The sequence below is a fragment of the Trematomus bernacchii genome, unplaced genomic scaffold, assembly GCF_902827165.1.
Source record: "Trematomus bernacchii unplaced genomic scaffold, fTreBer1.1, whole genome shotgun sequence".
Lineage (NCBI taxonomy): Eukaryota > Metazoa > Chordata > Actinopteri > Perciformes > Nototheniidae > Trematomus > Trematomus bernacchii.
Genome location: NW_022987839.1, coordinates 4,347,461 through 4,369,790, shown reverse-complemented (window position 1 = coordinate 4,369,790; position 22,330 = coordinate 4,347,461). Strand labels below are relative to the sequence as shown.

Here is a 22,330-nt window from a genome sequence, read left to right as displayed (position 1 = left end):
TTTTCCCTTTGAGCTAGCTAGGCTAAGCTAATTTCCTCCTGGCTCAAGCTCCATATCTATCTCACACACATGAAAGTTACATCCATTTTTCTTTCCATCTGAGCCTTGGCAAGAACTTAAATAAGCATATTTAAAAAAAAAATGTATCTGACAAAATCTCAAAAACGTATAAAAAGGGGCTTTAAAGCAAGATGTTTTTAGCTTTTGCTGAACAGAAGCCACTGTGGCCACATGTCACACATACCGGATAAACATGCACTGAATTTCTAAAGTTCCTCTCTGGTAAGTTGCTAGAATTTCTTTTGTCACATGCCATTGAAATGTTCACCTGTGACATGTTAAAATGTATTGTTACAGTAGCACAAGTAAGCAAATACTCATGTGATGTAAATTACTGAAGAATATCAAAAGTAAGCTAACATTAGCTACTGCTAGGCTACATCCCACTAGTAAGGCTATAGGAGTGAAATACCTGAGTAAATTGACTTAATTAAGGCTTAATTTGTTGGCTTTTTTTGTAGGTTGAGGTTTGTATTATTACTTCTTTCAAAAGTTACAAAGACCACTTAAGTTAGAGGCAATACTATTAGCTTAACACAGTTTTAGCTTTCTTCTCTTATTTCTTGAGCCATTGAGGTTAAAATTGACATATTTAGTAACCTATCTTTTTTTATGAAGCTGAGAATAAATGTTTTATCATACTGTATTATTAGAAACGTTAATGGGAAACGTTTTTCACTACAGACATGCTAAGCACTTTGTAATAAGGACAGCTTAATAACCACAGAGAGGCGAAGTCCCTCCCCTTCTGGTGGGACTCATGGGACCTTATTTCGGAAAAAGTTTGTATTGAAGTCAATGGAGAGAGAAAGATTATCTTTCTATCCCGTTTTAATTGTGCCACGAATTACACATATGATGTTTGTCAATCTTAAATAATAATTTCCATGTCAAAAAAGTCACAGTTTGTCGTAAAACTGTTGAAATATAAGACTATGAAAAATACGCAACTAGAAAGACTACAAATCCCAGAATCCCGGTCCCGCATGCTGGCTCTTACGGAACCGACTAACTCCCCTTGTGTGTATGTACAGCTCTCAACATGCCCAGACTTGTAGTGATTTTCACCTCTTTTAATATTTTTCGCCTCATTCTGAAAGAAAGAAGTGAAATTTGCCAACGTGACGGCCGTCTTGGTGTGTGGTGCGAGACGGGAGATGTAGTTCATTGAGCGGTTTCACACAAAAAAAGTGTTACTTCACAGTTTTACGACACATTTTTATTTTTTTGACTTGTAAAATTATCTTTTAAATTGACAAACATCATATGTGTAATTCGTGGCACAATTCAAACGGGATCGAAAGATAATCTTTCTCTCTCCATTGACTTCAATGCATAACTTTTCCGAAATAAGGTCCCATGGAGCTCAACCGGAAGGGGAGGGACTTCGCCTCTCTATACCCTTTAGTGTAGAAAAAGTCAACCCAGTCTCACAGCATTTCGTGTTATAGTCACGAAATTAATCTATTGATTCGTGTTCACCAACACGAGTTTCCCATTGTTTTCGTGTCACACAGAACGATTGTAAATAATAACAAATTAGAAGGAAAAAAAGATTTAAAAAAATACTGATTTCAGTATTCTGACACAGAACGATTTTAGAAGCAATGTATTTCTATTGGTATTATGTTTCGTGCCTGCACCAAATAATAACAAATTAGAAGGAAAAATACAGATTTCAGTATTCTGAGGCTCTGAGCCCCATTTATTTTCCTCGTGGACGGCGAAAAAAGTCCGACATTATACAATTTAAAATAAAAATAATAATCGCGGCTTGATATTGATTAAGAAAATGTTTTTATGAACCACACAGCTTCTGGTCTTCCAAGACCCGACCGGACAAAAAGACGTGGTGCAGGCACGAAACATACTACCAATAGAATATTGGTTGGTGAACACGAATCAATAGATTCAATTAATTTCGTGACTATAACACAAAATGCTGTGAGACTGGGTTGAAAAAGTAGAAGAAACCTTGAACAGGAGCCAGTTGCCCATAAGTACATTAAAGTTTCAGCTCATACAGGATTAAAAGCATGCAATGTAGGAAGAGTCAACGCTTTAAGTCATTGGCAACTTGTGAGAAGACATTTGGTCGACTACTTATTTGACACGGTATCATTCGCTGCATCTGTTGCGTGGGTGAAGTGTTCATGACCCGCCTTATGTTAGAAATATGTTGCTAATTGTGGTGTAAAACAAGTCACTTTAAATTCAAGCAAAAGAAACAACTGATCTTTGAGGATCAATTAACAAACGATTAAACATATTTTTACGGGATTTTTTTGTTGCAGAACAGACCTAAGGATTCAGTGTTTAGTATCAGAAAAAGCTGAATATAAATGTTATTTTATATCTTAAAGGGCCAATATATGTCCCTCATTATCACATTTGCACTGTATGTTATGTGGAGTGCAAGGGTTTGTTTCTGGTGTTGACAGCATTGATTGATGGCTGTTGTTTTCCATGCAACCATGTGTGTTGGTGGGGGGGGGGGGTGGAGAATGTGTAGCAGGTACACACACACACACACACACACACACACACACACACACACACACACACACACACACACACACACACACACACACTAAGAGAAACCTCCACTGTGTGAGAGTTTGGGTGTAAAGAGGCCATGGTATAGGAGTATGTAGAGAGGAATGGCATGGCTTAGGTTACCCTGACAGGAGGGTGCAACTAAAGGAACAGCGTGTTTGGTGAGGGGGTGCCAGGCCCAAAAAAGCCACAAGTGTCTTCCACACGTGGGGGGGGGGGGGGAGGTCTCAGCTGTGGCCCCTGAGCACTGTCCTTCACATTATAACCTGCCGACGTCTGGATATTCAGCATGGGTAAAGGGGTAAGTGATTTTCATTTAAAAATATCTATCATAAAGTGCTTGTTTGTTTTGTCGCTCTCAAACCGTTGCTTCCTGTTGAAGCTGTTGTAGTGCATGACTCAGTTGCTGTGCTCCTACTGTGACTTATATACAGTAACAGCATATGGCTTGGATATGCATCATGGAAAACTACTGAGATTTCTAAACCCGTCTGCAGCGCTGGATTTTCCTCAGACTGCTGCTGTTTATTTGTTTTCTCTAAAGACAGTATCATTTCAGGATGATGGCTTTTCTTCTAAATACGTTTTGTTACCGGCTTGCTGTTTATTTGGGTAATTACGCAATTTTGTTTTTTATTCTCTCCATCAGGCCCATTCCATTTAGCTTTATGGGGGGACAGGCTGGTAATCTTCCTCACACACAGTGGGGGGAAATTGCTATGCGAGACACATTTCAGGCACTCCACCGACTCTATGCTCCGTCTTTGGCTTTTTTTGATTACTTTTTCACTGTGTCACTCGCTCGCACTCTGTGTGTATCCCTCCTTCACTGACATGCACACGTGCTGCTAAGAGAAGACTGACAGCAGCAGATGATTCCCATGATGCACCATTCTTCCAACTGTTCATGACACACACACACTCGCTCTCAGGCACACAAATAAGGGAACTCTCACGATGAGAAAAATATTTTCTCCTCCATATTCAGTGAATGGTTTGCCAATATTGCCAGGAGATAGAAATGAACCGGCATACACACAAGTCTATTGTGCTTACACTGACTCTTGTAATACGTGGCTGAGAATGTAAATGGCTAGACACAATGTGGCTACAAGCACAATAACCCAGTTTGTTTTTGTTGTGGAAGTTTAGGATAATGTGTAATCTCTCTCTCCCTCCTTCCCTAGTTTGGTGCCGAGAATATGGGGAAGAAGAAAAGGAAGGAGAGGGATTTGGATGAGCTGAAGAAGGAGGTGTCCTTGGTAAGAAAAATAAGCTGTCACTGCTCCTCCCCACACTGATTGATTCTATCGCTGCTCCCAAATAGTGTTACGCCAAAGACACCGGGATATTTAACAGGGAAAATGAAAACAGTGGCCAGTAAACAAAAAGGCAATCCAACCTGCTTAGTGTTGTCGTGTGTAGATGAGCCTGTCCTCTTCTACCGCTTCCACCAACCCTCTGGCTGCTCTTCTTTGTACTCAGAAAGATGCTGAATAATTTGTGGGCCACCAGCAGTGTAGAGCAGCGTCTTTTGTCTTGTGCTGTATCCCTTTGAGGTGCTGTCAGAACGCAGCCAAGCGATGCCCATGAAAACTGGGTCTACGTTTTGCTGCACGCACTATCTCTGATAAAGCAGCTCTTGTCAATTATCAAGTTGGCCTGTTGACCTATTAGAGGAAAGAAATCCTTGGATGCTGTCAACACTTACAGCGTTGTTCGGGGCTTTAGTGTCCACTTTCATCAGTCTGTTTCATGTACTTCTTTCATTGAGTGATTTCCTACATTCCCCCCCCCCAGTGTTCCTTTAAACAACCATCAGACAATGGCTGATCAATATTGGTTGTAAGGGCATACAGTATAAATAAAGCCTAACCAGTGAACAGATCTGTGAACACTCGGGCATGTCGTTGACGGTGGCCAAATCACTTTCGTTGTGGTCCTCCGAGGGGACTGTTTGTGAAGAATTTGATGGATTTCTCCCCGTCTTATTTTTGAATGAACAAAGCAGCCCTTCATGCTGTGGGACTGACACCTTCCTGACAGCTGCTAGCAGGAATCTGTGTGGCTACAGAACCAAGCTCCATTTCAGCTACAGGGGAAGTCTCGAGGTGCAATATGCAAACATGCCACCAATCAGAATCAGAAATCATTTATTTATCTGGTAATTAAGATAAGTACAGCTTTACAAAAGCAAAAAGACAGTGCAGATGAAAGACACAATTAACAAAAGGGGCTAACGTTTTTTGTAAATTTGCGAAACACAGATGTAATAGAATAAAATAGATACATACCATGGTAGAAATCAGTTGCAGAATATTAAAGGGGACCTATCATGCAAAATGCACTTTTGTACGTCTTTTATACATGAATATGTGTCCCCGGTGTTCCAGGGAACTCACCAAGTGTCAGAAAACACAACCCTCTCTATTTTCCTCCATACCCAAATCTCTAAAAAAGGGGCTGCAACGGATCTGATAAAAACTGATCCAGATTTGAACACTGTCCTGACGTCAGGACGGTGGCGCTACGGCTATTGGGCCAACTCCACCAATCAGGAGGAGACAGCCACGGCATTGCCGTTCGAAAGCGCTGGAGACGCTGTAGTACATATGCCAGGCCTGTAGGTGGTGCTGTTCTCACAGAATCAGCCCTTGCTAAAACAGATCTAAAAAATGTCAAATTGAGCAAAATGAGGCATGGCTAAAATGCATGATCTGTTTGGTATTTTGAAAAAAAAAAAGTATAAATATGCCTTATATAGGTATGGTCCTATACTATATTATTAAAATATAGCATGATAGGTCCACTTTAAGGTAACTGAACTAGCAGCCAGAATTAGAATAAAACCAAAAATCTGAAAACAGGAAAATTAACCATCAAAACAATGTTTAAGGAATACTTTCCCTTGAAATTGCCAATTGGTGTATGAATAACTCACCTTGTGTTCTCTTGTTAAAAGAATACCAAAAAAAAACACTTGCACAGCTAACCGTGCTTCTGGGGACTGATTATGAATACGTGTTATTACTAGTAAGGTTGAGTGAAAATGCATGTTTTTGGGTAATATAAGTGAGCACACAACTCGGATTATAATACACACATACAGTGTTGTTGTTGTTAAATGCAAACACCCATACACTTCTTTAAGACTTGCCTCTGATTTTTGATTATTTTCGAGGCATTCGAGAAAAATAAAGTATCTCTTCACAAATTCAAAGAAACTTGATCAAATTGATATACAAATGCTTCATGGGGTGACTTATTCCATTAGGCAGTATTTTGCAGTCTTCGAGTGGTCAAGTTTTTACAGCTGGAGAACAAACTAACTAGTGCTGAACTAGAGGTTTGCTCCCTTCTAGTTCAGCACTACTCAGAGATTCAACGATTCAGGAGAGTGCACCTCACTGGTTGACCTCTTGACCATCTGTCATGGGAAATAAATAATGTATATATATATTCCCTGGATCCATGTCTGCTATAGAGAATAAAATATTTTCTCAGTGAGATGGAGATGCCCTCCCGATCTATATGACCCTGGCTTGTTATTAATAATTCCCTTTACAGCTGCAGCCATGCTGCCTCAGCGCTCAAAGCAAAACGTTGAATATTTGGCTGTAAAATTATATGTACAGTTTCCCATTTATTTTATGTCATTGACAAATTACCTTAGAAAACAATGTTACTGGCCAATTACCATTATACCAGATTCTATTCAGTGTTTCTGTTCCCTTGAAGAACAGATTAAAACAACTTTTCTCTGCCTACAGGACGACCACAAACTCACTTTGGAGGATCTGGGAAAACGCTATGGAGTGGACCTCACACGGGTAACAACACACAAACAATCTCATTTACACATGCACATAAACACACACACACACACGACAATACCGCTCACAGAGATGTAATCTGTGTGTGTCGGTTTGTGTAAGCAACATCCAAACTGAGACCAAACATTTCTTTGGTCAAGTTTGATCCACAGCAGCGTCCTCCGCTCACCTTGAGCCTCATTCATCTTTAATCCCTCAATCACACAGATGCACACACAGACATACACACTTTGATGCAACGACAGACAGAATCGAATACATCACACCATTTTTTTATGCCGTAAACACATTTGCTCCGTACCTTAAGTTTGACATTGCAGCTGAAGTGAAACTGATTTTATCTTTTTGAGATTAGTGTTGAGAAAAATATTAAACCTTGGGTGCTCCAAAAATATCACAAGCTTTCAAAATGGCAAAGGAAACCTGCTTAACCTCTGGAAAAAATAGCCAATTTCTGTGTTTTTTGACATTGTATCTAGATAAATGAACTACAAATAGATGCATAATTTGAACATGACACTATTAGGAATTAAATGATGAAAAATATCAATAAATCCAGCAGTTTTGTTGCCTTAACCTTAGTAAGAATATTCTCCCAGTTTATTATACCCATAGTGTTAAATAGGCCAAGCAGGAATACTTTATGTTTTGCAACTGTAGCAGTAAAATAGCTTTTTAAGCCATGGTGAAAATGGGGTCGTTGTGTGTTGAAGATTCCTAGCTGTTGGGAAAATAATGAATGTAGTCTTCCAATATCAGAGTAGCACATGATAACAAAGGCCCTACTGTACGTAGCTGTGTACATGACAGGATGTATGATTACCTAGAAGAGCATCAGGACTGTTTGAGGCATATGACAGCTGTGTGATTAACATGATGATTCAGCCTCGATGGAGATAGACATGTGACAAGCATGATCATTTCTGACGTGGAGCTAATCTGAACTAAACATTGAATACTGCTTTGAACCGGTATTCCTCCATCTTGTGACTGTGTAACTCCCTCTCTTGGATATCAGCATGTGAAGGACACTGTTCTGGAACTAGTCGTACCAAATGCTCTGTATGTGATGACTACTTCCATTCCTGAGAGGATAATAAAAACATGTATCCTGATATTGAAGCTCAAGCTGGTGACGAGTAATATTTTTCTAACAGATGCAAAAAAAGGAGACTCATTCTTAAAAATTGCTCTCCCTCAGGGCCTGACCAACGCCAAAGCCCTGGAGGTTCTGGAAAGGGACGGTCCGAACGCCCTGACCCCCCCGCCCACCACCCCCGAGTGGGTCAAGTTCTGCCGTCAGCTCTTTGGCGGCTTCTCCATCCTGCTCTGGATCGGTGCCATCCTCTGCTTCCTGGCCTACTCCATCCAGGTGGCCACAGAGGACGAGGCGGTCAATGACAACGTGAGAAACTGCTTGTAAAACATGCACACATGTACGAGCACACACCTCACATATTAATCACTCACAGGCACACAGAGATGCAGGTGCATGGGCAAAGACAGCTGCAGGTATAAAACAGGTACAGGAGACAGAAATAGAGACATAAACATGGACATATCCACGCTTAAATGATTGTATGGTTTTGTTAATTTGAGGGATTTGGTCCGGTCACTTACCAAAATGCTTAAAATATTATATTTTCAACCTCGAAATATACATTACGATATGGTAAACATATGCAAAAATCACACATTACTGATTGAATTGACGTACAAATGCGATGTTCTGCATTACATCCAACAAAACTCTTCTTCCATGTAAAACTAACCTTTTATTTCCATGTCTAAATGTAGGTTCTGAATCTAGTTGATTGATTGAAGTTACTGAAATCAGTCATGGTCGGTTCCAGGGTTGTGTTTTAGGCATATCCAGGAAGAAATATAGATATTCTCAATTAAGGAATACTTCATTTTCTCCGAAGCTAATTCCCTCTGAAGCAGCATCTTAACAAACCTAATATTAAGCTTTCTTTCCCTGCATGTTGAATAATATTCCAATAGGTTCATACATACACATTTCTGAATTACATTTAACAGTTATGGAGAGTTTCAGCCAAGCATGTCCCTCAATAAAAGTTTATACTGCAGCTTGTGTAATATTGGTATTGGCTGCGTAAAAATGTATTCTGAGAAAGATTTATCCTCCAAGTTAAACCAACCCTAAATAGCTCAGTTGCTATTTTGGACAACAGATTTTTGCAAATGATATGATCATACCATCTGTCATTAACATTTTAGTTCCACCAAAAATCAAGAAATCATATTATAAAGTTCATGAAACACATTTGGCATCCTTAAACCGAATCGTTAACCTTCCACCAGGGACCAGAAAGTGTTTAAATACTTAATTTTGGTGATTTCCTTACGGTTTCTCTTCTTGTGGGGAGATTATTCATTATGACCTTTACTTAATCAGAATGTCCTCTTGATATCTAAATCTCCTTCCCGAGAGTCCTTGCCAAAATGGCAACACAATTAGGTCACATTTACCAACACACAGCCAGCATCCCTCAAGGAAATACAAAAAATAGTGAAGCAGGACGAAAAGGAATAGCATTAAAATTGAAAAGCAACGAAAACATAAAAAACACATTAAAGCTCGCCACTATTTGATCCTCGTAAGTAGAGAATTACAAATACACAAAGACATAGAGCCCGCCTCGGAGAATGTGACGTAAAATCATCCGCCGTCACTGGCATTAGCAGCGATAAATACTCAGACCACCCGCTGTGCAAATGCAGCCAAGCAGCCATCCATACTGCACTTTATGACTCTGAGTTATTACACAATCATCATTCGGCACTCTCCAAGCCCCAGACAGCATTAAACCCTTGCATAATATACAATAACATACTGTACAGATAGACACGCGCACGAACACACGTGATAAGTGTAATCTCCCCCGTTTAATCTCGGCAGCGAGTATGTACAGCTGGATGCTCTGCGACTTCAAAAGCCCCGACTGCCTGCAGATTTGGCACTTTGAGCATTTGCATAATGTACAAGCAGTTATTTAAGAATAAAATCCCCCCTAACAGGACTTCACACAAAGCTTTGTTCTCACTTAAACCCATTTTTAACATTATTTGATGTATCTATTGAGGAATTGTCTTCAGTGTGAGAAAGAAAAGGTTTGCAGGTTTTCTAAAAGTGCTGCTCAGTTTACACAACATATTTGAATATTCATGTGTCTGGAAATTAAGGATTTATTATTTCAATCCATTCAACTTTAGTACATTCAAATGTGTCACCTGCCTTGACAGATGTTGTCTTTGCATTTGTGTAAAACTGGTGAATAAGAACAAGTCTCTCCCAATTGGAGAAGCAAGCAAAAGAGCTCAAATCTGCAAAAAGAAACATGTGAAGACGAAACCATGAGAGTGGAAAATGTTGTAAACACAGATTTTCTGAGGATACAAATGTATTTCCTGGTTGAGAAAATGTTGCACCGTTACCCTAAAAAAGCCATAAAAACACGCATTCAAGGGTAAAAAAGCGAAACAGTCTGTTGCTGTCAAATGAAAGCAGCACCTTCAAAAGAAAGGGAAACTTTTCAGGGCTTTTAAAGAATTTCATTTTCCAGGAGTCCGGGACATACAGAGCAGCTGGCAGACTCTTTCATCCAAAATAAAACCTGGCTGTCTAGTTTGCATCAGCCAAGAGCTCAACCTATCACAGCTTGGTGAAAATGAAAATATTCACAGGAAGTAAAAATAAAAAAAGGACCAAAATATGTCAGCCAGGCTCCAGTTCAGATTAAATATCTCTTGTACCCCTTTTCCACTGAGAATCAGTTCGGTTCTAGCGCCATACTGGTGCTCGTTTGGTTCTCATTTAGTTCTAAGTGCGAACTGGTTTTGTTTCCCACCGCTCGGAAAACCGAATCGTGCCTCGTCATTACGTCACCATTTAAAGGTCCCCTATCATACTGTTTTTCATCAATATATTATAGGTCTCAGATATATACAAAACATGTCTCTGAAGTGTTTGGCTCCAAATACCAAACAGATCATTGCAGCATCCCATAATCCCCTCTGTTTCAGCCCTGTTTCAAAAGTGCTGATTCTCTGTCTGTTACTTTAGATGAAAATAAGGAGCCCCTCCCCACGCCCCTCTGAGAGATATTTGGTTACAAAGAACACAATGGTGCTCTAGGAGGAGATTCAGGTGATAAGGTGGGGGGGGGTTACCTTGGTTGCTGATTGGCTAATGGTTACACAAGCCAAAAAATCGTTATGACATCATAAAGTGGCCAAAATCTGATCAGCTCATTTTCAGACAGGTTTTTATATAAATGGATCAGGACAAAAAGAGAGAGAATCTTTGTTCCTGAAACTTTCAGGGTCTCTTTACACAGAGGGGACACATGCTTATGTATAAAAGACATGAACAAGTGGATTTTGCATGATACATGTAGGTGACCTTTAAGTCGCGCAAAGCTCATGCTGCTTGTATGAATCTGGTTCTTGGTTCTTACCTAGCAGTTTTTTGGTTCCTTTAATGTGAACCAGTTTTTGGGGCTGAGAGCTGGCACCGCTGCAGTGGAAACACGTTAGCAATCAGGCGCTGGCTACGAACTGGAAATGTAATCACTTTGATGGAAAAGGGGTGTTGGTGCCTCGCAGATCAGAGTCACATTTGAAGGTTTTCTGGGTTTGCAAGACAGATGTTCATGTAGACTAACATTGACTCATCCAAAAGGACAGGAATAGTACACGATAATCCAGCTTTAAGGTGGCTTTTCCTTTTAAATCTAACACTGAGAATTTCTTGCTCTTAACTCTCAGCCTTTAAGGTTTTGCCGTTTTAAAACCTTTTTGCAGTTTGTAAATCCCCTTTTCCTCTGCCTAAAAAAGCCTAACATGAACCTAACTAAGTGGATAATGACACCTCTCCCCCTGTGGCCCTGCCTTGCCCCGTTCAGCTGTACCTGGGCGTGGTGCTGTCAGCCGTGGTCATCATCACTGGCTGTTTCTCCTACTTCCAAGAGGCCAAGAGCTCCCGGATCATGGACTCCTTCAAGAAAATGGTGCCACAGGTAAGTTGAGTTGTTTGGTGTACTCTCACAGCTTTCAGAATCAATAAGCTGTCCCTCAAGTAGGGCTTACACTCTCACTTGAGTGGAAACTTAATAAGCTTGCACAAAGGAAGAATAAATGTTTGAGCCAACTTTGGATTGTGAGTGTGTTTGCATAAAAACTCCCCTCGCGTTTCCCCCCCCCTAAGCACTTCGATTACCTAATACTTTAATCTATTTAGGCTTTTTTCACTCCACTTTCTTGTCTGCTTTCCCGAATACCTGTCTCTTTTCTCCTGCTTTTTCACTCCCGCTATCTCTTCCTTTCTCATACACCTCTGCACCCTCCGGCTCTTCCTTTCCTCTGACTAAATCCTCTCTCTGTTCGCACCCTCCCTCTCCCCTCTCCCCTCTCTTCCCTTTTTTCTCCATGCCAGCAAGCGTTGGTGATCCGTGAGGGGGAGAAGATGCAGATCAATGCTGAGTTTGTGGTGCGGGGAGATCTGGTGGAGATCAAAGGAGGAGACCGCATCCCGGCTGACCTTCGAGTGGTCTCCTCCAGCGGGTGCAAGGTAGGGGGAGGGGCACTGGAGGTCTCTGTGGGATTACACCTGCTCCACTGACTTGCTATTTTACACCTGCTTTCAATATAATAATAATAATAATAATAATAATTCATTTTGTCGTGGCTTCCTTCCTTGTTTATCTATCAAGCCACTAGACGCTAGACTCGTTTTCTTCCTTTATATTTGTGTTACTTACAGTTTGAAGAGTTGCTTGGCCTCTGATGGTTTGGATGGAATTAAGAGATGTGTTAAATAGCATAAAATAACAAACTTTTACATAACAAAGAAAAGAGGCCTTTACAATATTCAAAACAAATAAGCAAAACTCAAATCAAATAACAAACAACTTAGGCATTCTTTCTTCTTGATAAGGCTTAATAACTTAAAGGGTAGTTTAACGGTTAAAAACTGTTCCTCGACGGCGTCTTTCTAGCCGGTTGCCCATCACTGTCACTTTAGAGCAGGCGCCGTGGGAATTGTAGTCTTTTATAGTGTGTTGACTACAGACGTCACAATTAGGTGGCCTTTCTTATAAATCAAAAATACTGGCTCTAACACATTTTATTTAAGGCGCCTTCAGGGCCGTCCCTGGCCAACATGAGGCCCCACGCAAAGTTATATGATGAGGCCCTCTGGTTTGCGAGCGTCGACGGGGGGGGAGGGGGGTGCTAGTGGAGCCTCGCAGCAGCAAAACCGTGCCGCGCCACACTAATTGCGCCGCATAGGTGCGCCGCATTTTGGGCTCAGTTGAGGCACCCTCCGCAAGGTGAGGCCCCACGCAGTCTGCATGATCGGCCTGTAGGGAGGGCGGAGGGACTTGAATGTGGAATATTATTATTATATATAATATTATTATTACTTGAATATTATTGAATCTATTTGAATTCGAATCAGTCTTTTTTCTTGTTGTCATCATCTTAAGTTAGTGTTAGAGCGAGTGGTGTAATGTAATGAATTTACTCAAGTACTATGATATTGAGGTACTTTACCTTCCATTGTATGCTATATTATATTTATTCACTACATTATTAAAGCCAAAATTAAACTTCTTACTCCACTAGACTGAACTAAACTAACTATCAGACAGCTTTAGTTATTTTACAAATTCCAAAATGTAGTTTATAAAAAATACATATAAACTAATACAGAAATTATAATATATATAATTGTAGGTTAAGATATCCAGCAGCAGTATATAGAGGTATTAAAATTAGCTCCACATTCACCAGCCTTTATAAATACATTAATCAGGGTATCCGCGGGGTCTTAAAAAGTATTAAAAGTTGATAAATCCATTTAGCGAAAATGAAGGCTATTAAAAAGTATTAAACGGCATTTTCCAAGGTATTACATTTCGTAGCTTGTTTTCAATAAGTATATAAATGGTCCAAAGAGGTTGTATTCTACAGTCTGCCTGAATGTAATCATTGCGTAGGTGTGTAGTGTGATTCTGTGTAGTTTATTTATGGCATCACGTTGGGTTTGACGTCATCTGAACAGGACATCGCACGCTCACTGCTTGATAGCGCGAAGGTCCGTTTACGCCGGTTGTTAAACAACATCGTTATGGGGAAATGCAAGTTTGCGTCCAAATGGTTGGAAGATAAGGAGGAAGGACAATCAATACTGTATATAGTAAATGTGAGGTAAAGTGTGTCGCCAATGTAACCGGTTAGAACTCGAAGTGGCGATGAGGTCTTAAAATGTATGGAAAGGGTCTTAAAAAAGGTCTTAAAAGGTATTAAATTTGACTTCAGGATTCCTGCATATACTCTGCTAATGCATCAGATGTCAAATTCTAATGTAATATATATATATTAATCTGAAATGGGATATTACGTACACTAGTACTTTTGCTTTTTGTAAGTAAAGTATATTTTCTTGCAAATGTTTTTGTCAATTTTACTTTTATGTAAGATTTGACAGTACTTATACAGCACTGGTTTTAGCATAATAGCGTTTTCTAATTAGCACAAAAACAAAGCTCATGATTATGGGAATGTCATCTTAATCAACAGACTTATAAGGATTATTATTATTATAATGTTGGATACTTTTGCACATTTTAAATTCAAGCTAAACCCTTGCTGAGATATTTCACTCAAAACCCAACATTTCAACCTCAAAGTGGCTATTTTTGTTCCCCAGCTTGACATTCTCATATTTCTTGACATATGACGGACACTTTGGAAAGTGTTTTATGTACTCAGCAGGTTGTTGAAATCACCCGCCCACAGTTTACAGCTTTCTGATGTTATTCTCCATTAAACCTACACAAAACCTTTCTTTTCAATTTTCTTCTTGTAAAATTAGGTTTTGATTAGCGTAAATTCCCCACTTTAATCTCAGGAAATATTCTCGATTTTTCATGTGAATTTGTGACTTTAATGTAGAAAATACAGAGTTATTTTCTCTGAATATGAACTCCCCACACTAGCCATGCAGTTGTCATTTTATATTCATTTTACATTGTTAAGGTTTGCTTTCATTTTTCATATAGTACTCCCTGTAGTATAAAAATGTGTCTCAACATGTCGACTTTCCAGCTTGAGTTCATCCCACTGGACTTCGAGGCAGTATAATAAGACTGTGGCGATCAATTGAATGCATGTCTTCACCTATAGAGGAACATGAGGAAAATAACTAAGACAACAGAAAAGCGTTTGGACTTGCTTCGACTTGCTGCGCTTGTTGATAAGTGCTGCTGTCGTCATTCTCACCTTGTCACTCTCTCCTGTTTCCCTCCCTCAGTCTCACTCACTAACACACTCCTTGTTTCCTCTCCCTCTGAAGGTGGACAACTCGTCTCTGACGGGAGAGTCGGAGCCTCAGACTCGCTCCCCAGAGTTCACACATGACAATCCTCTGGAAACCCGCAACATCTGTTTCTTCTCCACCAACTGCGTCGAGGGTCAGTAGGTCACATCTGGCTGAGATTGTCTCTTATCACATCTAAAAGTGTTTGTTTTTTTCAAACCATCTGGACATCAACACTACCTTTCCGCCTGACCATGAGTGTGTTTCAGTGCATTCATTAGACAAGCCCTCCATGCGATAGTAGTGTGTGTTGAATATTTAATGCATTGAGATTTTTAACGAGTGTTTCCATCTGAGATTCAACTGTTGGGAATCATAGTTGATGTTTCAGCTCCTATCAATCATCAAATGCTGATGCACTAGGCATTTTAATGAGATTTTCTTATTTATTCTATTAGAAATATGCAACTTTATTAATTTCTTCATATATATTCCAATGCAGGTGGAATATAAAGTGAACTGTTCATATTCAAAGTACATTATTTGGAGAAAAAAAGTATGTATCTAACCAATTATTGTCTGCGTGGAATATCTTAGATTCAGATTTACATTTAATAATAACAATAATAATAATAAACTGTATTGATCTTGTTTCAAAACATAGTTACAAAGCGCTTTCACATAAAACAGAACACCGGTATAAATACACAAAGAGAAAATGAATTAAACAACAGCATCTTAACACAGAGTAAAACAGATAGAAAATATTAAGATAAAATAAAAATAACAGATAAGCGATTCCAAAAAAAGTGAGTTTTTAAAAATGACTGAAAAAGAGCTGACAGATTTCGCAGCCCTCAGGCAAGTCGTTCAAAAGCCCATTATACTTTATTTTAAAGATAAATCATTTTATTGTATATGCCAGCTTAACAAAACATGCATATATCTGTACATTTTCTGCATCAGTAGTAAAACTATGTAGAGAGTAATGTTTAGCCTTCTGCTGTCTTTTAGTCTATTACTCAATTGAGCTCCCTCTAGCTAGCTAGGTTGTGTTCAAGGACATAAAAGCACCATATTTCCTCTTTAGGGGGTTCTAGCTCAGCAGATCATTTGCGTTTTATGTATCCAGGTTTGTAGATATTTGCCCCCGAGATTTAAAATTCAAATACAGTGTGAGTGGTGCTCACAGCAATAGAAAGACATTTAAAAAAAAATCAGTAGCAGCATTTTCTTTCTAGAAACATTGCCCCTGTTGCTTTGTTTAATCCAGATATTTCCCTTTGAACCGTTTTGTTGGAACCACTTTCAACTGAGGAAATAGCTTAGGTCTGCAGATTACACATTTGTATTTTACATGATTTCCTTCCCTCACTCAGTCAGTCAGCACGGTGTCTCCTCAGCCATCAATCACTGGCCAACACCTGTAATTGTCCACCATCCATCACGACTATTTATCCAGCGCATCACTTTTCCTATCAATGCGCTGAGGGCTGGACATCTTGTTTTAAAGAGCTCTCTTCAACTAAATAAATTGGCCCCATTTGTAAAAGAAGAAATGACAACTGCCTACTGCGAGAAACTTGTGCTTGGTGTAAAATGTGTTAAACTGCCGCTTCCTGCAGAGATGGCACAAGTACACACATCCTTTACTCAAGTAGAAGTATAGATACTCGTGTTTAAAAATACTCTGGTAAAAGTAGAAGTACTGACTAAACTTCTTTACTCAAGTAAAAGTAAAGAGGGCTTTGAAATGTACTTAAGTAAAAAGTACCCATAACTAGCAGCTGTTTTAAAGAGTACCTGACCTCCCTTTATATTAATAGAACAATAATTTCATTGTTAGCTAATGAATGTTTCCATGCTGAACAACGGCAACATGACAACGTTTTCATTGGTCCCTCTTCTTTAGAGAAGACCAGGAAATGATGGATACACGGATCGTGTTCAAATCAATAGGCACGCAATGACTCTAAATAATAATGATCACGCCACCAAACACACATTCAAACTAAAGTAACCAGCCTGTTTGGAAAATGTAAGAAGTAGAAAGTACAGGTATTTGTGTTCAAAATGTAAGAAGTAGAAAGTACAGGTATTTGTGTTCAAAATGTAAGAAGTAGAAAGTACAGGTATTTGTGTTCAAAATGTAAGAAGTAGAAAGTACAGGTATTTGTGTTCAAAATGTAAGAAGTAGAAAGTACAGGTATTTGTGTTCAAAATGTAAGAAGTAGAAAGTACAGGTATTTGTGTTCAAAATGTAAGAAGTAAAAGTAAAAAGTCGTCAGAAAAATAAGTAGTGGAGTAAAATACTGATACCAGAAACATGTACTGTACTTAAAGGGGACCTATCATGCAAAATGCACTTTTGTACGTCTTTTATACATGAATATGTGTCCCCGGTGTTCCAGGGAACTCACCAAGTGTCAGAAAACACAACCCTCTCTAGTTTCCTCCATACCCAAATCTCTAAAAAAGGGGCTGCAACGGATCTGATAAAAACTGATCCAGATTTGAACACTGTCCTGACGTACATATGCCAGGCCTGTAGATGGTGCTGTTCTCACAGAATCTGCCCTTGCAAAAACAGAGCCAAAAAATGTCAAATTGAGCAAAATGAGGCATGGCTAAAATGCATGATCTGTTTGGTATTTTGAAAAAAAAAATATATATATAAATATGCCTTATATAGGTATGGTCCACACTATATTATTCAAATATAGCATGATAGGTCCACTTTAAGTAGTAACGAAGTATTTGTACTCCACTACTTGCCACCTCTGGCTTCCTGACATATAACATGCATGTGTTGAACTGACAGTGAACCCCTCCTCTCTCTCAGGTGGCGCTCATGGCATCGTGATAGGCACCGGGGACCATACAGTGATGGGTCGCATCGCCACGCTGGCGTCAGAGCTGGAAGTCCGCCGTACGCCCATCAACATCGAGATCGAGCATTTCATCCACCTCATCACGGGCGTGGCTGTCTTCCTGGGCGTGAGCTTCTTCATCCTGTCAATCATCCTGGGCTACAGCTGGCTGGAGGGCGTCATCTTCCTCATCGGCATCATCGTGGCCAACGTGCCTGAGGGCCTGCTGGCGACTGTCACTGTGAGTAGTGTGTGTGGGTGTGTTCCTCACAAGAAAGATAGCTGGATTTTTTTAACTCAAAAGAGAGATCTGTTTCAATGTTGTTTTGTTTGTATACCAGCACCCACCCTCTTTTTTTTGTTACCTCTGCAAGAACACAATGGGTCCTTAAGTTTACAATAAACAAGGTCCCTTTGTAAACAAGGTCCCTTTGTAGCAAGGACAGGACGCAAAAAGCTTCTGGGAATAGTGAACAGAAACCATGGGGAGAAGTCATACATTGCCCGCAGCACACAAACAAACAAAGGTTAAACATGGTTTGTGTTGCAAATGGTCATTTATCTTTTCATTATTTGTTTTGTTCTAACTAAGTATTATGAGTTGGATACATTTTTAAAAAGGTAGCTAAACACCATTTTCCTGGCACCTCAACATCACTAAATTCGCCCCTGATAAAAACACCCAAAACTACTCAGAAGCAAAAACACATTAATTGAAAATTGACATTGAGTTTTTCCAAAAAGGGGTTGAATGGGCTATACTGTAGTAATGAGAAGTGCAACACAAATCTTTGTTATTTGTTGAACAAGCAGATATTTTGGGACAGTCTGATATGCCTATAAATATAGTGGCATACATCATATGATTAATTGTTTACTTGAATAGCATATAAGCTAACAGTTGTCATTCATTCAAGGTCCTTTTTAAGGCCCCTAAACAAACTCACGTCTAATATTCACTCTCCGTTTACCTCCGTTTTGGTCTCACCGCCTCGTTAGACAAGACATTTGGCTTTGTGTGTGCTTGGTGTGTACGTTGGTTTCTTCACAAGTTAGTTGCTAACTTTTTTCTGTCTGCTGTTCGGTGCTGGGCAGGTAATCGGGTACGCTGGCTAAATGAACTCGTTTGATGAAATTGCTGCCTGAGGCTTCTGAAATGGGGTTTGATGAAACGAGAGTTTGTGCTAAAAAGCTCTTTTAGTACTTAGGGGAGAATGCAGAGTTGTGTGTTGATTCTCCACGGGTTTGACACCTTGAGCAGCTGTTTTCTCATTACATGCAGTAATTTAATCCAGTGTTAACATCAACATATTGATTATTGCAGCGCTGCGTGTGCCAGTTGTGGAGCCCTTATATAACCCGGCTCACTGTCATGGTTTACTGGCACCCCTAAATGGCACAGAGCCATCGTCAATGTTATTAGTTACACCTGTGCTTTTGCTAACACTAATTTACCCTCAGTGAATGTTAGCTCTGGCTCTAATGATACTACAGAACACAACAAAGCAGGTGATTTATTACTCAATGGTTACTGGAGTTGCTCAAAAGTAAATCTAACTTTTTCTGCAACAATAAACAAAGTGTGAGCTGAGGTGGATGCCAGCTGGCATTTGAAATGCCATCAGTCGACATTTCACTGGTCACAGAAAATAAATTAACTTCCAGTGGCTGGTTTTCTTTAGTTGCTTTCGCTTTAGACACACCGTGAATCGTGGGTGGAAATGTTTGTGCTGCATTTGTTGCACTGTAAATAGTACCGAGAGCTTGAATCATTGTGCGACGATGTGTCTCTCGCAACATATGGGATCTGTCTATTCATTGTATTTGTATGTCCCTGTGCACCTGCTGCTAACCAGCCAACCAAATACATGCAAACAGACACACATGCAGACACACCAACATGCTCTTTCGTTGTAAAGCACCTGGCCCACGCATGGTTTCACAAGCACAAGCACTTGAACGCACCGGTGCGTGTACATGCTTTCTCTTCCCTCGTCGACTAACAATCATCCATCCTCTCCTCCCCCCCTCCCCCCCCTCTGTCTTCCCAGGTGTGTCTGACTCTCACTGCCAAGCGAATGGCCAAGAAGAACTGCCTGGTGAAGAACTTGGAGGCCGTAGAGACTCTGGGCTCCACCTCCACCATCTGCTCCGACAAGACGGGCACGCTGACCCAGAACCGCATGACCGTGGCCCACATGTGGTTCGACAACCAGATCCACGAGGCGGACACCACTGAGGACCAGACGGGTGAGACAGGGAGAGGGGGAGGGATGAAAGGAGAGGGAGGAGCAGGCACGTGCAGAGGATGTTAGAGGAGCACTGTAGTGGAAATATCTCATAGAAATAAAGACTCAAGTTAAAGGTCCCCTATTATACTGTTTTTCATCAATACATTATAGGTCTCAGATACAAAACATGTCTCTGAAGTGTTTGGCTCCAAATACCAAACAGATAATTGCAGCATCCCATAATCCCCTCTGTTTCAGCCCTGTTTCAAAAGTGCTGATTCTCTGTCTGTTACTTTAGATGAAAATAAGGAGCCCCTCCCCACGCCCCTCTGAGAGATATTTGGTTACAAAGAACACAATAGCTGCGTTCACACCGGAGTACTTTTCACCGTACTTTTCGCGTTGAGTTCCGTTAGTACCCCTTATGTCGCGTTCACACCAAAAAGAGCACTTTTACCCCCATTTTTAGTGCCTGCTGAGAGGTGGTACTTTCCTGGGGGAAAAAAGTGCCCCAGTTCTGATTGGCTGGGCGAATTGCAAACCACGCCCCGTAAAACTCTGAAATGTTTTGGAGAGCCGCCATTTTATTATCCTGGCATTAGCATTATTAGCATTAGCATTCGCCCAGCGCACAAACGCAGAGAGACTAACTTATGGCAACACAAAATAAAACATGGGAGCGGTGGAGATGAGGAGGTGTCGGCGTTCTGGCGATTTACTCGGAAGGCTTCAGTAGAAGCTGCTGGGAGTCCCAGCAGCTTCTACTGAAGCCAGTCCCCAACTCCGGGGACTTCCGGCCGGGGACTTCGGGTGGCAGTATACGCCGTGAAGTGGTTTGCGGCCTGCCAGTAAACCCAAAGCAGAAGAAGACGAAGTGACGTCAGCGGCTCATTTGCGTAATCTTCCCTCAGGGAAAAGTACTCCGGTGTGAACGCGATCTGTAATAAATGCCCTGGGGTAATAACTGCCGGGGCACTGAGTGCCGGCACTAAATACGGCAAAGTACTTGGTGTGAACGCGCCTATTGGTGCTCTAGGAGGAGATTCAGGTGATAAGGTGGGGGGGGGGGGGGGGGGGGTTACCTTGGTTGGTGATTGGCTAATGGTTACTCAAGCCAACAAATTGTTATGACATCACAAAGTAGCCAAAATCTGATCAGCTCATTTTCAGACAGGTTTTTATATAAATGGATCAGGACAAAAAGAGAGAGAATCTTTGTTCCTGAAACGTTCAGAGTCTCTTTACACAGAGGGGGGGGGGACATGTTGATGTAGAAAATACATGAACAAGTGGATTTTCCATAATAGGTGACCTTTAAGAGATTGTCTTTGAATATTTAATAAGCTCTTCTTCGCAGAAAAGGATCCAAACATCACAGTCACATGTTCACGGCAAGAGTCTGCAAAGTCTGAATGAAGATGCTCGTGTTGTATCTCTAGGTTGGAGCCGTTGAAACACCTGCGTCCTTGAGACTGCAACAACCCGGTGCTAAAACAACTCTCTGTGTGGTTATACAGAGCCACACAGTTAGCTGTAAATTAAAACACATCATTGTGTTATGTGGGAAAGAAGGATTCAGTATTTTCCCACTCATGTGAAAGATACTTGAATAAGCAAAAAACAACCAAATGGGAATGTATATTAAAATGTCCAATATAGCACAAATGAATAGAATTGCAGCTGGCCATTTTTGTTACTTTTAAATGAATATATACCTCGGAATTTATGGCAGTTCTAAGGGATATTAAAATGTATGTATTTTAATCAAACCCATGTTGTTGGTTCAAAATCTGACATGTTAATACATGCAAAGAAATAAAGTATATTTAGGTCATTTCTTCTCACATTTGACCTAGCCCAATCCTAACCTAGCCCTCTGACAAAGATGCACTTCCTCTCTCGCCTCAATGTTTGTGATACCAAGTTCTCCATAAAGACATCAGGCACAAGGCTTCAGCAATGACGAGAAGATGCTGATAGTGTACGGCTAAGATACAACTACTATGTGCCAAATATTTAGTTGATTAAAATTCCCATATCATGAATAAGGTGTACTAAACACAAGTTATTTTTATTTATTTTGGTTTAATGTAAGATAAAGCCCCCTTTCAGATCTATCTGTGCCAAGGGAGAAGGAAGGGACAGAGATAGCTGGAAGGAAAGTTGGAGAGTGTGTGGGAATACAGAGCGGGAAGGAATGACCACCTGCTGAAATGCATCTGTCCAATGTTCACGCCGCCAACAGACAGTTCTGTTTGCTCTAGCGCTTGGATTAATTGAGCAGCGGTATGCAGTGGGTGGCACAACCATCAGCTACAGTACAAACATGTCTTCTGCCAGAGTTGCCGTGGAACCAATCCGAATCCTGTCTCAGCCGGCAACCCGTGCCAAATTTCAAAGCATGCTTTAGCAATAAGCAAAAGGTCTGGAAGAAAC

The 22,330-nt window shown here is 40.5% G+C and overlaps 1 protein-coding gene across 1 annotated transcript in view; it reads left to right on the top strand.

Annotated features, from left to right (window-relative positions):
- The first annotated feature begins 2,842 nt into the window (after positions 1–2,842).
- Positions 2,843–22,330, top strand: part of atp1a2a (ATPase Na+/K+ transporting subunit alpha 2a) — a 44,336-nt gene continuing 24,848 nt past the window's right edge. Inside the window, exons 1-9 of the mRNA XM_034152844.1 lie at positions 2,843–2,917; positions 3,804–3,878; positions 6,387–6,446; positions 7,651–7,854; positions 11,378–11,491; positions 11,908–12,042; positions 14,830–14,947; positions 17,636–17,904; positions 19,715–19,913. Of these exons, the coding sequence (XP_034008735.1) occupies positions 2,906–2,917; positions 3,804–3,878; positions 6,387–6,446; positions 7,651–7,854; positions 11,378–11,491; positions 11,908–12,042; positions 14,830–14,947; positions 17,636–17,904; positions 19,715–19,913 (1,186 nt within the window). The 5' untranslated portion in view covers positions 2,843–2,905. The remainder of the gene's footprint in view (positions 2,918–3,803; positions 3,879–6,386; positions 6,447–7,650; positions 7,855–11,377; positions 11,492–11,907; positions 12,043–14,829; positions 14,948–17,635; positions 17,905–19,714; positions 19,914–22,330) is intronic.